This window comes from Bos javanicus, chromosome 10, assembly GCF_032452875.1.
Source record: "Bos javanicus breed banteng chromosome 10, ARS-OSU_banteng_1.0, whole genome shotgun sequence".
NCBI lineage: Eukaryota > Metazoa > Chordata > Mammalia > Artiodactyla > Bovidae > Bos > Bos javanicus.
Window position 1 is genome coordinate 58,405,517 of NC_083877.1, and position 12,350 is coordinate 58,417,866.

Consider the following 12,350-nt stretch of genomic DNA (forward strand, 5'->3'; position numbering starts at 1 on the left):
GTAAGAGATCTGGGTTCAATCCCTGAGTTGGGAAGATCCCCTGGAGAAGGAAATGGGAGCCCACTCCAATATTCTTGCCTGGTAAATCCCATCGACAAAGGAACCTGGTGGGTTACAGTCCATAGGGTTGCAGAGTTGGACACGACTGAAGCAACTGAGTATGCATGCATAAGTGGAGGAAAACTGTGGAATTATATGTGTATCTGTCTATCTATCTATATATATATCTCCATGTGTGTATATTGATACTATATATATAGTATAATATAGATACATAATTGTGGTTCAATTGCAGATTTGGATTTGTTTCCCTTCTGGAGCTTTATGCTGATAGACTTCTTTTAATATTATATACCCTTACAGGTGTGAGTTCACTTATTAATCTCTTGAGTTCAGCCCAAGATGAAGACCAGCCAAAATTGAATATTTTGTTGTGTGAAGCTGTTGTCGCTGTGTACTTGAGTTTATTGATACATGCTCTTGCCACAAATTCCTCCAATGAATTGTTTCGACTTGCAGCCCACCCATTAAACAACCGAATGTGGGCTGCTGTTTTTGGAGGAGGTGTGAAACTTGTTGTGAAGCCTCAAAGACAATCTGAAAATATTTCAGGTAAGATAAATTTGATAACAATAATGTATATAAGTATAAATAGTTTCTTATATGAAAATTAAAGTTTTTTTAATGTTTTAAGAATTTTTGTTTTGAAAATCAGTGATGTTTAATGTATAATCAGTCTTAGAATAATAAATAATCTCATATTAGAATAAAGAGTACAGTTTCAGTGTAACATTTTTTGATAAATTTGAAAAGAATAAAAAAGAAAAAAGGAAAGGTAAAGTTAAGTGAGGAAATAGTGTTGAGGAATGAGGTCGTGGAAAAGGATAGTTTTTATTTTTTTATAGTTTATCATGGTGATTTTGAGTTTATAAAAGCTTTATTAATAAGTTTTGGTCATTATCATAAATAACTGGGCTAAAATTTTTGGACTTTCCGTAATGCACAAAGTTGAGTTAGGTCCGAACTCATTGCCATGATATATAGGCATACATAAGAAAAACACTCAAGGTTTGTTGATTGAAGTAAGTAAAAGCATTAAGGGTGTTATCTGTAACATAGCATGGAAAGTTAAAGATTTCTTAACTATGGAATAGTAAGCTAATCTGTATCCTAGTCAATATTCTTTAGAACTTTCTTTAGCAATGTGTTTGTTTAAAAGGTAGAAATATTAATTGAGAATTATTTTTTTTGCAACCCACATTCTTTTCTCAGCTTTTATTTTAAGATATCACACTTATTTTTTAAAAGTTTTAAAAAAAAGTTTTTAAGTAGAGAAGATTTAGATAAATCCTCATAGGTCTTACAGAGTATACCAGTAGTTGGCTTCAGATTAAGTTCATGGTCATACTCAGGCTCTTCCAATCATGCACATGGTCTTTGAATTCCATTTTCTGTGCTCTTTTTTTTTTTTTTTTCTTAGGGATGAGAATATATTTTTAGTCCACTTTTTAAGATGGTAGGATGGTAAGGTATAGACTGATGCCATGGGAACGTTTTCCACCTTGGTGCTGTAACACAGAAATTGCCTGTCTTAATTCATCCATAGAAATGCTCATGTTACAGATGATGAGATAGTGGCTCAGAGAGCCACTAGCTAAAGGTACAGGTTCTAACCTGTGTCCTTGGTGCCCAAGATCGAATCAAATGAATAAGTTCCCATGTAAATCAAAGTAAGGGAGATGATCTTACTGACTCCCATTGTCTCCACTCCTGTTACATATGGATGACTCATCTCCATCTTCCTTTCCAGTTGTAATCCACTGTAAATTGAAAAGTTTTCCTCCCAAATCACTTCTTTTCTCTTCCTGAGTTTTCTATTATTGTTTCATGGTAATTCACTCATCAAATCATCATGCTTAACCTTCTGAGGACATATTCATGTTTACATTCACGTACACCTGCCATATGCCAGGCTTTTGGGGTATGGTGAACAAAACAGACAAACCCCATACTTTTCGTGAAGCTTACACCTAGTACAGGTAAACACACAATTAACAAATCATAGTATTTCAGGTATGGTCAGAACTACAATAAAAATATAGCAGAGTGAGTAGACAGAGAATGATGAGGGAAAAGGGGGTGGGAAGAGTTTAGTTAGGGTGGTCAAAAGACACATTTCTGAATAGATGACATTTGATCAGAGTCCTAAGGAAGTCAGGGATCAGATTGTCCAGATACCTGGGGCCAGAGCATTTCAGGCAGATGGGGAAGTGAGTGCAAAAGTCATGAGGTTGGACTAACTTGACTTTTTCCAAGAACTGTTGTGCTGGCCAGATGGCTATCCTGAGCCAGGGAGTATGGTCAGAGATGAGATAAGTAACTGGGGGCAAGGTCCCTTAGGGCTTCATGGGTCATTTATTATCACTGTTATTCTAAAGGAAGATAGGAAACTACTGGAAGATTTTAAGCAGAAGAGTGATGTAATCTGATTTAGATGTTTAAAAGACCCACTCTAATTGCTGGGTGGAAAATAGTCTGTGTGAAAGAATAAAAGTAGGGAGCCCATGTGGGAGGCTGTGGGAATAGCCCACTTAAAAGATAATTGTGAAGAACAAATTTGAATCAGTTCTAGTGAGGTGGATGAACCTAGAGCCTATTATACATAGTGAAGTAAGTCAGAAAGAGAAAAACAAATATAGTATATTAACACATATGTATGGAATCTAGAAAAATGCTATTGATGAGCCTGTTTCCAGGGAAGGAATGGAGATGCAGATGTAGAGAATGGACTTGTGGACACAGTAGGGGAGGGGGAGAGTGGAACAAATGGAGAAAGTAACACCAACATACGCACACTGTCAGGTGTAAGATGGATAGCTGGTGAGAAGTTGCTGGGTAGTACAGGGAGCCCACTCTGGTGCTCTGTGATGACCTGGAGGGCTGGGCTAGGGGGAGGAGAGGGAGGCGAGGGAGCGAGGGATGTATGTATAATTATGGCTGATATGCATTGTTCTGTGGCTGAAACCAACACAACGTTGTAAAAATTAAAAAAAGTCTTCTCCCAAAAGATAGTTGTGGGTTACCATCAAGAGTGAATGGATAAGCAAAATGTGGTATATAAGTACAGTGGAACGTAATTCAGCATAAAAAAGAGTGACTATTAACACATGCTATAACCAGCATGAACCTTAAAAATATGATGCTCAGTTTAAGAAGCCAGACACAAAAGGTCACACAGTGCCTGCTTCCATTTATATGAAATATTCAGAATAGGTAAATCCATAGAGACAGAAAGCATATTGGTTGCCATGGGCTAGGGGGAGAAAGGAATGGGGAGTGATTGATTAGTGTGGAGTTTTCATTTGGTGTGGTGAGAATGCTTTGCAACTGGATAGGGATGTTGGTTGCATAACAGTATGAATGTACTAAATGCCACTGAACTGTACATTGTAAAATGGTTAATTTCATGTAAATTCCACCTCAATTAAAAAAAGATAAAAGTGGTGTAGCCTAGTCATGTTCATCAAAGAGAACTTGAGATAAATTTTCTGTGACAGGGAGCCTCAGGAGAGGACCAGGCTGACTTCTTCCTGGCTATCTCATATCCAATTAGTCCTGAATCCTTTTGATATTCCTTTTATGTATTTCTCACATCTAAACCTGCCTCTCGGTCTTTACCACCCACTGTGCTAGTTCAGGCCGTTCCGTCCTCATTGATCGTGCAGACTTCACCTCATCACGTGCCTCATTCAAGATGCCTTCATGAGAATGGCCCACAGGATGAGTTCCTAGCTTTCTATCCACAAGCTAGTCCATGCTCCAGAGTATCCCTGTTACTCCCCTCCCTGACCACCTGTCTAGCAAAAGAAAATTATTCCTCATTTAGCCAAGCCATTGATCATTTGTTTCTGGTGTCAACTTCCTCTTTTCACGTTGAGCCTCTGCTTTTCTTTTAAGGCATGCTTTATATCCTACATAAACATTCAGTGACTCTTTCTTGAACAGCATAGCCAGAAATAATCCCTCATGTGCTCTGTTTACTACTTGTTGAATCTACATCATTTATTTGATACATTGTATATAGAATTGCTTGAATCCTTGTTCTGTATATTAATGGCACATAGGCTGCTTCATTGCAAGTTAATCCTTTATAATCTATCCTCATCTACATCTCTGTCATGATTGCTGGAAAACTGATGCAGTGACTAGAAAAGTTCACAAGCACAGATACAAGTAATTTAGTGGAAACTAAAAACATGGCAAGAATGTTCTTTTCAAGGCTGAAAAGAAAGGTTAACTCTTTGAATTAATAATGGAAAATAAGAATGGGATTTTTTTTTCCTGTCTTTAAATTCAGCACCTCCTGTTCCTTCTGAAGACATAGATAAACACCGTAGGAGGTTTAACATGCGAATGCTGGTCCCTGGAAGACCTGTAAAGGACACTACCCCACCACCTGTGCCTGCAGAAAGACCATCTTACAAAGAAAAGTTTATTCCTCCTGAACTTAGTATGTGGGATTATTTTGTTGCAAAGGTAAGGGGCCTAAGGAACACATGCTTTATGTGTGTCTGTTTGCATCACATAGGAATGATGGGGCAGCTTCTGGGTTCAATCACCATAGTTCAGACATTTCATCTCTCAACTCCAGAAGCTGAATAATCATTCAGAAATGATCAGACACTTGATATGGTTGAGACAAATTAAAATCATATGGGACTTAGGTATAAACCAGAACTCAGTTTACTAACGTAATCAGCATCGTCCTTTTCTAGGGACTGGAATACTTGTATCTACCATCTAGCATCCCTTCCGATTGTCAGTAGTTACTCTGGTTAGCATGAAATTAGAGCAGGAGAAGGTGGACGGATATTTCAGAGTTTCATCAGACCATGGGTTTCGTGGGGCCCACGACATATCTATCTCTCCAAAGCAGAAGGAACTTCTCTGGGGATCAGATTCTCATGGTGACTAGACCCCACACAGTCCCATTTTGTACAGTGCTGGGTGTGTGCTTTTCTGCACTTGGTGTTTTGAGCGCTTCACATTCTATTGATAGGTTTCCTTCTTTACCTCTGTTGCATTGTAATTCTTCCTACTCCCAAGATTGTTTGGGAGCAAATCCAAACATGAAATTTCATTCATAAATATTTCATTATGTATTTTTTAAAAAGAAGGGTTTTGAATCAGTAACACATGAGCATTCTCTCTCTCTCTCTCACATAGACACACAAACGCACACTCAAATTTACATGCACACACACTCACACATGGTTCTTTACTATCAAGTATCCAAAGAGTGTTCACATTTCCCCCCATTATACCTTAAATGTTTTTGAACAGTTGGTTTGTTAAATCAGGATCCAGAATGATTCATATATTACAGTTGGTTGATATGTCTTAAGTCTCTCTTAATCTGTAGGTTCTACCTCCAACTCACTTTAAATTTACCCCTGCCCCTTTTTTGCCCCAAAATTTGTCATTTAAAATTTTTCAGTGGCTTGCTGATGGCATCCCTGTGTTTGGTCTTTTGACCATATTCCTCTGATTTTCTGTTTTTCTGTAAAGTGAGAGTTAAATTTAGAGACATTATCACATTCCACCATGATTAGGTAGGGAAAAGGGAGTACAGGATTACTTCATAGGTGGTTTTGTGTATTTCCACCAGGAAACATTCTTTTTGGGATGTTAATTGATGATCTTTGCCTGAATCCATTATCATAAATTTGGGGAGTTTTATTTATTTGCTGAAATATTTCCTTATTCATCCTATTTGGTTAACCTGAAGTGCATTTTGAAAGAGAAATACAGGATAAATGCTTTATTCTTTGCTTTTTGTACCAGTTTTCAGAGTGATGAGTTGATTCTCTAGCATCCTTCAGAGGAAGCAAGTGACTTTTGTTATTATGGATTTCAACATGTTTTATGTATTGAATATTTTAATCCACTGCAGTTATCCTGTGTAAACATTTTATATTTTGATCCCAAATTAGAGAAAGTACCTCCATGAATAGATACATTTTATAAAGCTGAGATTTTTATAATGCTGGAAGCAAGTTAAATTTCCTCATCAAGTATCCAACTATTTCAAATGTCAAGGGCTTGAAGCAAGGATCTGCTGGAAATTTTATAATGCAAATCAAAACTCCAGTGATGTATCATCTCACACCAGTCTGAATGGCTATCATCAGAAAGTCTACAAACAATGAGCACTGGAGAGGGTGTGGAGAAAAGGGGACCCTCCTACACTCTTAGTGGGAATGTCAATTGGTATAGCCACTATAGAGAAACAGTATCCCTTAAGAAACTAGGAATAAAACTGCCATATGACCCAACAGTCCCATACTGGGCATATACCCTGAGAAAACCATAATTGAAAAAGATACATGTACCCCAGTGTTCACCGCAACACTACTTATGATAGCCAGGACACAGAAGCAACCTAGGTATCCATCGACAGATGAATGGATAAAAAAGTCGTGGTACATATACACAATGGAATATTACTTAGTCATAAAAAACACATACAAGTCAGATCTAGTGAGGTGGATGGACCTAGAGCCTATTTTACAGTATGAAGTAGGTCAGAAAGAGAAAAATATCTTGTATTAATGTGTGTATATGGAATCTAGAAAAATGTTACTGATGAACCTATTTGCAGGGCATCGATGGAGACATAGAGAATGGGCTTGTGGATGCAGTGAGTGAAGAAGAGGGTAGAATGAATGGAGAGAGTAGTATTGAAACATACTACCATATGTAAAATAGATAGCCAGTAGGAATTTGCTGTATGGTGCAGGGAGCTCAAACTGATGCTCTGTGATAACCTAGAGGGGTGGGATGTGGTGGCGGGTGGGAAGGAGGTTCAAAAGGAAGGGGGCATTTTTATTTGCCCTACAGATTTTAAGTTTATTAGTTTGAGGCAAATTTTGTTTGTTAAAATCATTTATCATTTTGAAGTCTTAAAAATACTACTTTGTCAATTTTGCTGCTACTGCTAAGTCACTTCAGTCGTGTCCGACTCTGTGCGACCCCATAGACGGCAGCCCACTAGGCTCCCCCATCCCTGGGATTCTCCAGGCAAGAATTCTGGAGTGGGTTTCCATTCCTTCTCCAATGTATGAAAGTGAAGAATGAAAGTGAAGTCGCTCAGTCATGTCTGACTTGTAGCGACCCCATGGACCGCAGCCCACCAGGCTCCTCCGTCCATGGGATTTTCTAGGCAAGAGTACTGGAGTGGGGTGCCATTGCCTTCTCCGTTGTCAATTTTAGGTTTTCTCTTTTCTGGTAAGGCTGCTTCAGATATAAAAGGTATCAAACTGCCCCAAAATACTTTGGAGCTGTTGCTGCATAGACAGTGTGTCCTTTTAAAGGATCACATTTTGACTTAGCTGATCAAATGTTGAATTTTTAAAAATTATCAAAAATTAGGTATTAAGAATCTATCTCAAAATGTGAATCATGTGAAATAACTATTCATTTTGATGAGTATGTTATAGTTTACATAGCCATTTTCCTATTAGCTTTTTGCTATATTTATTTTTTCATTTTTATAAATAATCTGAGATTAATAATCTGTTTTGCAAAGCCTATTCACATTCTGATTATGTAATTAAGAAGTACTGGGTCAAAGGCTTTTGATATATATCTCCAGATTACTGATTTATACTCTGAGAATAGTTAGCACACATATGACTTTACTCTCATTAAGTATTCCTTTTTCGTTTTTGTTAATTTGATTAAATTTTTATTTCCTGTTATAGTGATATAAAAATGTTAATGAATCTACAGCCATTAGGTTTTCTATTTTGAGGAACTGACTGTTCATGTTCTTAACTAAATTATCTATTAGAACTGTAATATTTTTCTTACTTTTAATGAACTATTTATTAAGCATATTAGCAATTTATCTTACTTGTGATACTTTTTCCAGTTTATTTTAATTTTATTTGTGTTTTTAACATACAGAAGTTTTAGGAAGTTTATTTAGTCATGTCTATCCATACTTTTGGAGAAGGAAATAGCAACCCACTCCAGTATTCTTGCTTGGAGAATCCCAGGGACGGAGGAACGTGTTGGGTGCCGTCTATGGGGTCGCGCAGAGTCGGACACGACTGACGCGACTTATTTTTATAAAATGATGTTACATTGTTTTTAAGCAAAGTTCTTCCCACTAATAAATATTTGCTTTTGTATATCGTCTCCTCTCCGTTTGTTCCCTCTTCCTCCTCCTCCTCATTCTTTTTAACTTTTAACTCTCCTGTTCATCTAGAGTGAAGTGAGAATCAGACTTTGGTGCCCTCCTTATCCTCTCTTCCCACTCTTACAAGCAGTTTTGTCTTTCCTTCCCTCCCAACACCTTAAGATGTTACCTTTGTCATACATACATTAATTTCTTATTTATATACTCTTCTTGGACTATATTTTTCCATCAATCAATTGCTAGACTGCACTTGTTTTAATTACTGATTTTAATATTCACTAAGAAACCTTATCTTTCACTTTAGACAGATTTCTCAGCTAATCTTACCTATTTTTTTCTTCCCTGTGAACTTTACAGTCATTATCAAGTTTCAAAAAAGGAAAAGAAATCCCTATGGAAATTTTTATTGCAATTACGTAAAACACATAAATTAAAGAATCATTATTTTTAATGCTCCAGTCTCCTTATTTAGATTTTAAAGGGATTTGTAATTTCCTTCACCAGTAGGTATCACAGTTGTCATAAAGTTTTTCCCTTTGGTATTATGTTTCTTAATTACGTTTTTTTCTTCAGAGTTTTTGAACTAGTTGTTGCTGATATATAAGAAAAAGACTATTAATTTAAAAAATATTTGTGTTGTATGTAGCTATTATTGAATCTGAGAGTTTTAACTTGGTTTCTTGACTTTCCCAGGTCTAGTATAATTTTCAAAAGAAAATTTTAATTTAGATTGACACCACTTTAAATGTTCATTATTAGGATAAAAATAACCCAATTATACATTCAAATATAACTTCACATTTTATTGCAGCCATTTCTCCCTTTGTCTGATAGTGGAGTTATATATGATTCTGATGAAAGCATTCATAGTGATGAAGAAGAAGACGATGCTTTTTTTTCAGATATACAGATACAGGAGCACCAAGACCCTAACTCCTATAGGTAAATGAGGCTTTCTTCTTTTTCTTTCTGCCTTTTCTTTTGTAAAAATTCCTGATATTACTGGTTTTAAGCAACATTACTATTATATCATGAATTTGTATAAGAACTGACATATTTTCAGGTTAGGAATTCTTTACTTTCGAGGTAAATTGCTAGATAGTAGAGTGTTTCACATCTTGTTTCGAAGAATAGCTGGCAAAAATATTTTTAGTGAGGAAAAATTACATAATTTATTGATATGCTGTTAGATTCCATGTGGCTGTATAATAAAACCCTTTCCATTGTTGCATATCTTTTATTTTCAGAGACTGCAAAAGTACTATTTTTTTTTTTAGTAGTAAATGGTTAGGAAAAAACAGCTTATTTTCTGGGTGGGAGATTGGGCCAAACAATTGACACAGTACTATGTTCTCATGATTTTATTTTTCAATTAAGCAGAATTTTTTTAATCCTATTTGAACAGCTGGGCTCTTCTACATTTGACAATGGTTAAGCTTGCACTTCACAATGTCAGGAATTTCTTTCCCATTGCTGGATTGGAATTTTCTGGTAAGTTTGGAATTTGGAAATTAATGCTAATAATTACCAAGTTTCTTGTTACAAGATCCATATAAAAGAACTGAAAAAAAAAAAAAACTGCATTGGAGATGTTATGAGGTGTCTTGTTTATCTTAGGTTCCAGTGTGTGGTTTTTAGTTCACATGGCAAGAATTACTGACTACCTGGAAGGTTGGAAGAAAAAGCAGGAAACCAGCCTGTAGAAGTGGAACATTTTCTCAGCTCATATTAGAAAGCTGGTCTTTTGTTCAAAGCATTAATAATCCAAATGATGTTAGATTAACAGTTTCAGATTTATTTCTATTTTCAGACGGTTTGGCTCTAATAACTTGGATTTTGTAAATATGTGGGGATGGTCGACATCTTTAATCAAAGTAAAGTATATCCTGTTACATTTTAGAATTGCCTGTAACATCACCATTGGGTATTGCTGTGATTAAAAACTTGGAGAATTGGGAGCAGATCTTACAAGAGAAAATGGATCATTTTGAAGGTCCTCCCCCCAACTATATCAACACATATCCAACTGACCTTTCAGTTGGAGCTGGACCAGCTAGTCTTCGAAATAAAGCAATGCTAGAACCTGAGAATACTCCATTCAAGTAAGAATTCTCTTATAATGCTAATAAGAGTAGCTTGGCTTAACCTTTCTGGAAGACAGTTTGGCACAATATCATGCCAGTAGCCTTTAAACCATGCATGACTTTGAATTTGCAATCCCGTTTCTAGCAGTATATGCCAAAGAAAATATCTGAATTCTGGATAGAAAATTATTTTTCCCCTATTACCTATACTTCAATAGATAATTTTATAATCAGGAAGAAACCTTTATTTTTGTCATCATTTTAAGAAGTCTTAAATGCTTTGGGATAACAGTCTACATATGCAAATAAGATGCTACTGACCTTTTGTCTGTAATTTAAAGCTAAACACAGTAAGGTTTTTTAATTGATGTTTTGATCTTCTATCTGTTCATCTGTGTGCTGTGTGCTTAAGTCACTTCAGTCATGTCCGACTCTTTACTAGCCCATTGACTATAGCCCACTAGGATCCTTTGTCCATGGGATTCTGCAGGCAAGAATACTGGAATGGGTTGCCATCCCTTCCTTCAGGGATCAAGCCTCTTATTTCTTGTCTTTTGGCAGATGGGTTCTTTATCGATAATTCTACCTGGGAAGCCCCTTTTGATAAGCAGCATCCTGTTTTTTGAGGCAGCTGGCCATGATGTAGAGTATTGCTCATAAACTTGAAAGATCAAGGCTTTTTAGTTTGTTAGGCTGTTAAAAATTAAATGTGGGACTTTATATTTATTGATGATATGCTATAACCAGCAGATCCAACCTAAAGGATAATTTAAAAAGAGAATAAAAAGAGATTCATTTGACTCTCAGCTCAGCTTGTCCATTTGGAGAATCAGTAATTAGAGAATTAATTGCCAGATGAAGGAATGATTTATAGAACTAAAAACTCAAAGTGAAACATTAAATTTTGTTGCGGTTAATGCTGTATTTTCTTTGAAGTAATGGAGGTTTTAAAAAATTATCTGCAAATAATGAAACATTTTCTATACTAAAATAGTGTGATACTTTTTTTTTTTTTTAACTAGATCCCGGGATTCTTCTGCACTTCCAGTCAAACGACTTTGGCATTTTCTTGTTAAACAAGAAGTACTTCAAGAGACATTCATGAGATATATTTTCACTAAGAAAAGAAAGCAGAGTGAGGTATTTTGGGAAAAAAAATTCTCTCATAATTTTCATTTAGTTTTCTTTAACATTTCTAATGATTCTAGTGCTTGATTTATTTGAAATTTACTTTTGGTTTGAACTCATTATCTTTCATACATTATAGGTAACATTGTACCAAACTTGAGAGAATTTTTTTAAGATAAAAACTTACAATTTTTATTTCATAACAGTGAAACAACATAGGTCCTTGGATAAATCCGGTATAATCAAATGAAAGTTGGTATGTCCTTTATAATATTTGCCATTGGGATTTTTACATGTAACAAACATTGTGAGGGGTGGCTTAGGGAATTTAATATATAAATGAGTATACTCTATGTTATGATTCTCCAAATATCATTTAATTGAAAATGCAGCATAACCCTTTATTTACTTAGCATTTAGAAATGAACAGGATAAACTGTAGAAGCAACAAATTCAAGATAATTTTGTGAGAGAGATTAAACTACAGAAATAACAAATGTGAGATGAAGGAGATTACTTTTAAAAAGTGAGGCAGAGATTCTACACTGCATGGTGATTTTTAAGCTAAATATAAGTTAGGAATGTAATGCCATACAGAGTTCAAGAAGAACCATGAATTTGAGAGAGTGGCACTTTCGACCTTAAAATGATCTCATTATAAAATGAAGGGTACACAGATAGTTTATATAAGCATTTCAGTCCATTTGGCTATTTAATGAGCTAATGAGCAGTTTGAAGAGTGTTCTGAGTGTAAGATGTGATTAAAGATTTGGCAAACAAAAACAGTGAGAAAAGAAAAATGAATTATATTTCACACCAAGAGGGACAGTCTATGTGGTTCAGTTTCCCAAGGTAGAAAGTAGAACTGCCTCTCACATGTTCCCCGTGCCTACGGCAGCAGAACCAGACTCACTCTTTTCACTAGTCATTCACTC

General features: G+C 35.7%; 1 protein-coding gene across 7 annotated transcripts in view; it reads left to right on the top strand.

Moving 5' to 3' along the window:
• The window catches only part of DMXL2 (Dmx like 2), a 168,315-nt gene that overhangs the window by 141,956 nt on the left and 14,009 nt on the right, over positions 1 to 12,350 (top strand). For all 7 annotated transcript variants that reach the window (XR_009738732.1, XM_061428763.1, XM_061428760.1 and 4 more), the window contains 6 exons: positions 364 to 612; positions 4,358 to 4,536; positions 9,015 to 9,145; positions 9,609 to 9,694; positions 10,104 to 10,305; positions 11,310 to 11,427. Coding sequence is in view for 6 of the 7 variants with exons in the window: in XM_061428763.1 (XP_061284747.1) it covers positions 364 to 612; positions 4,358 to 4,536; positions 9,015 to 9,145; positions 9,609 to 9,694; positions 10,104 to 10,305; positions 11,310 to 11,427 (965 nt within the window). In the remaining variant the exon portion in view is untranslated. The remainder of the gene's footprint in view (positions 1 to 363; positions 613 to 4,357; positions 4,537 to 9,014; positions 9,146 to 9,608; positions 9,695 to 10,103; positions 10,306 to 11,309; positions 11,428 to 12,350) is intronic.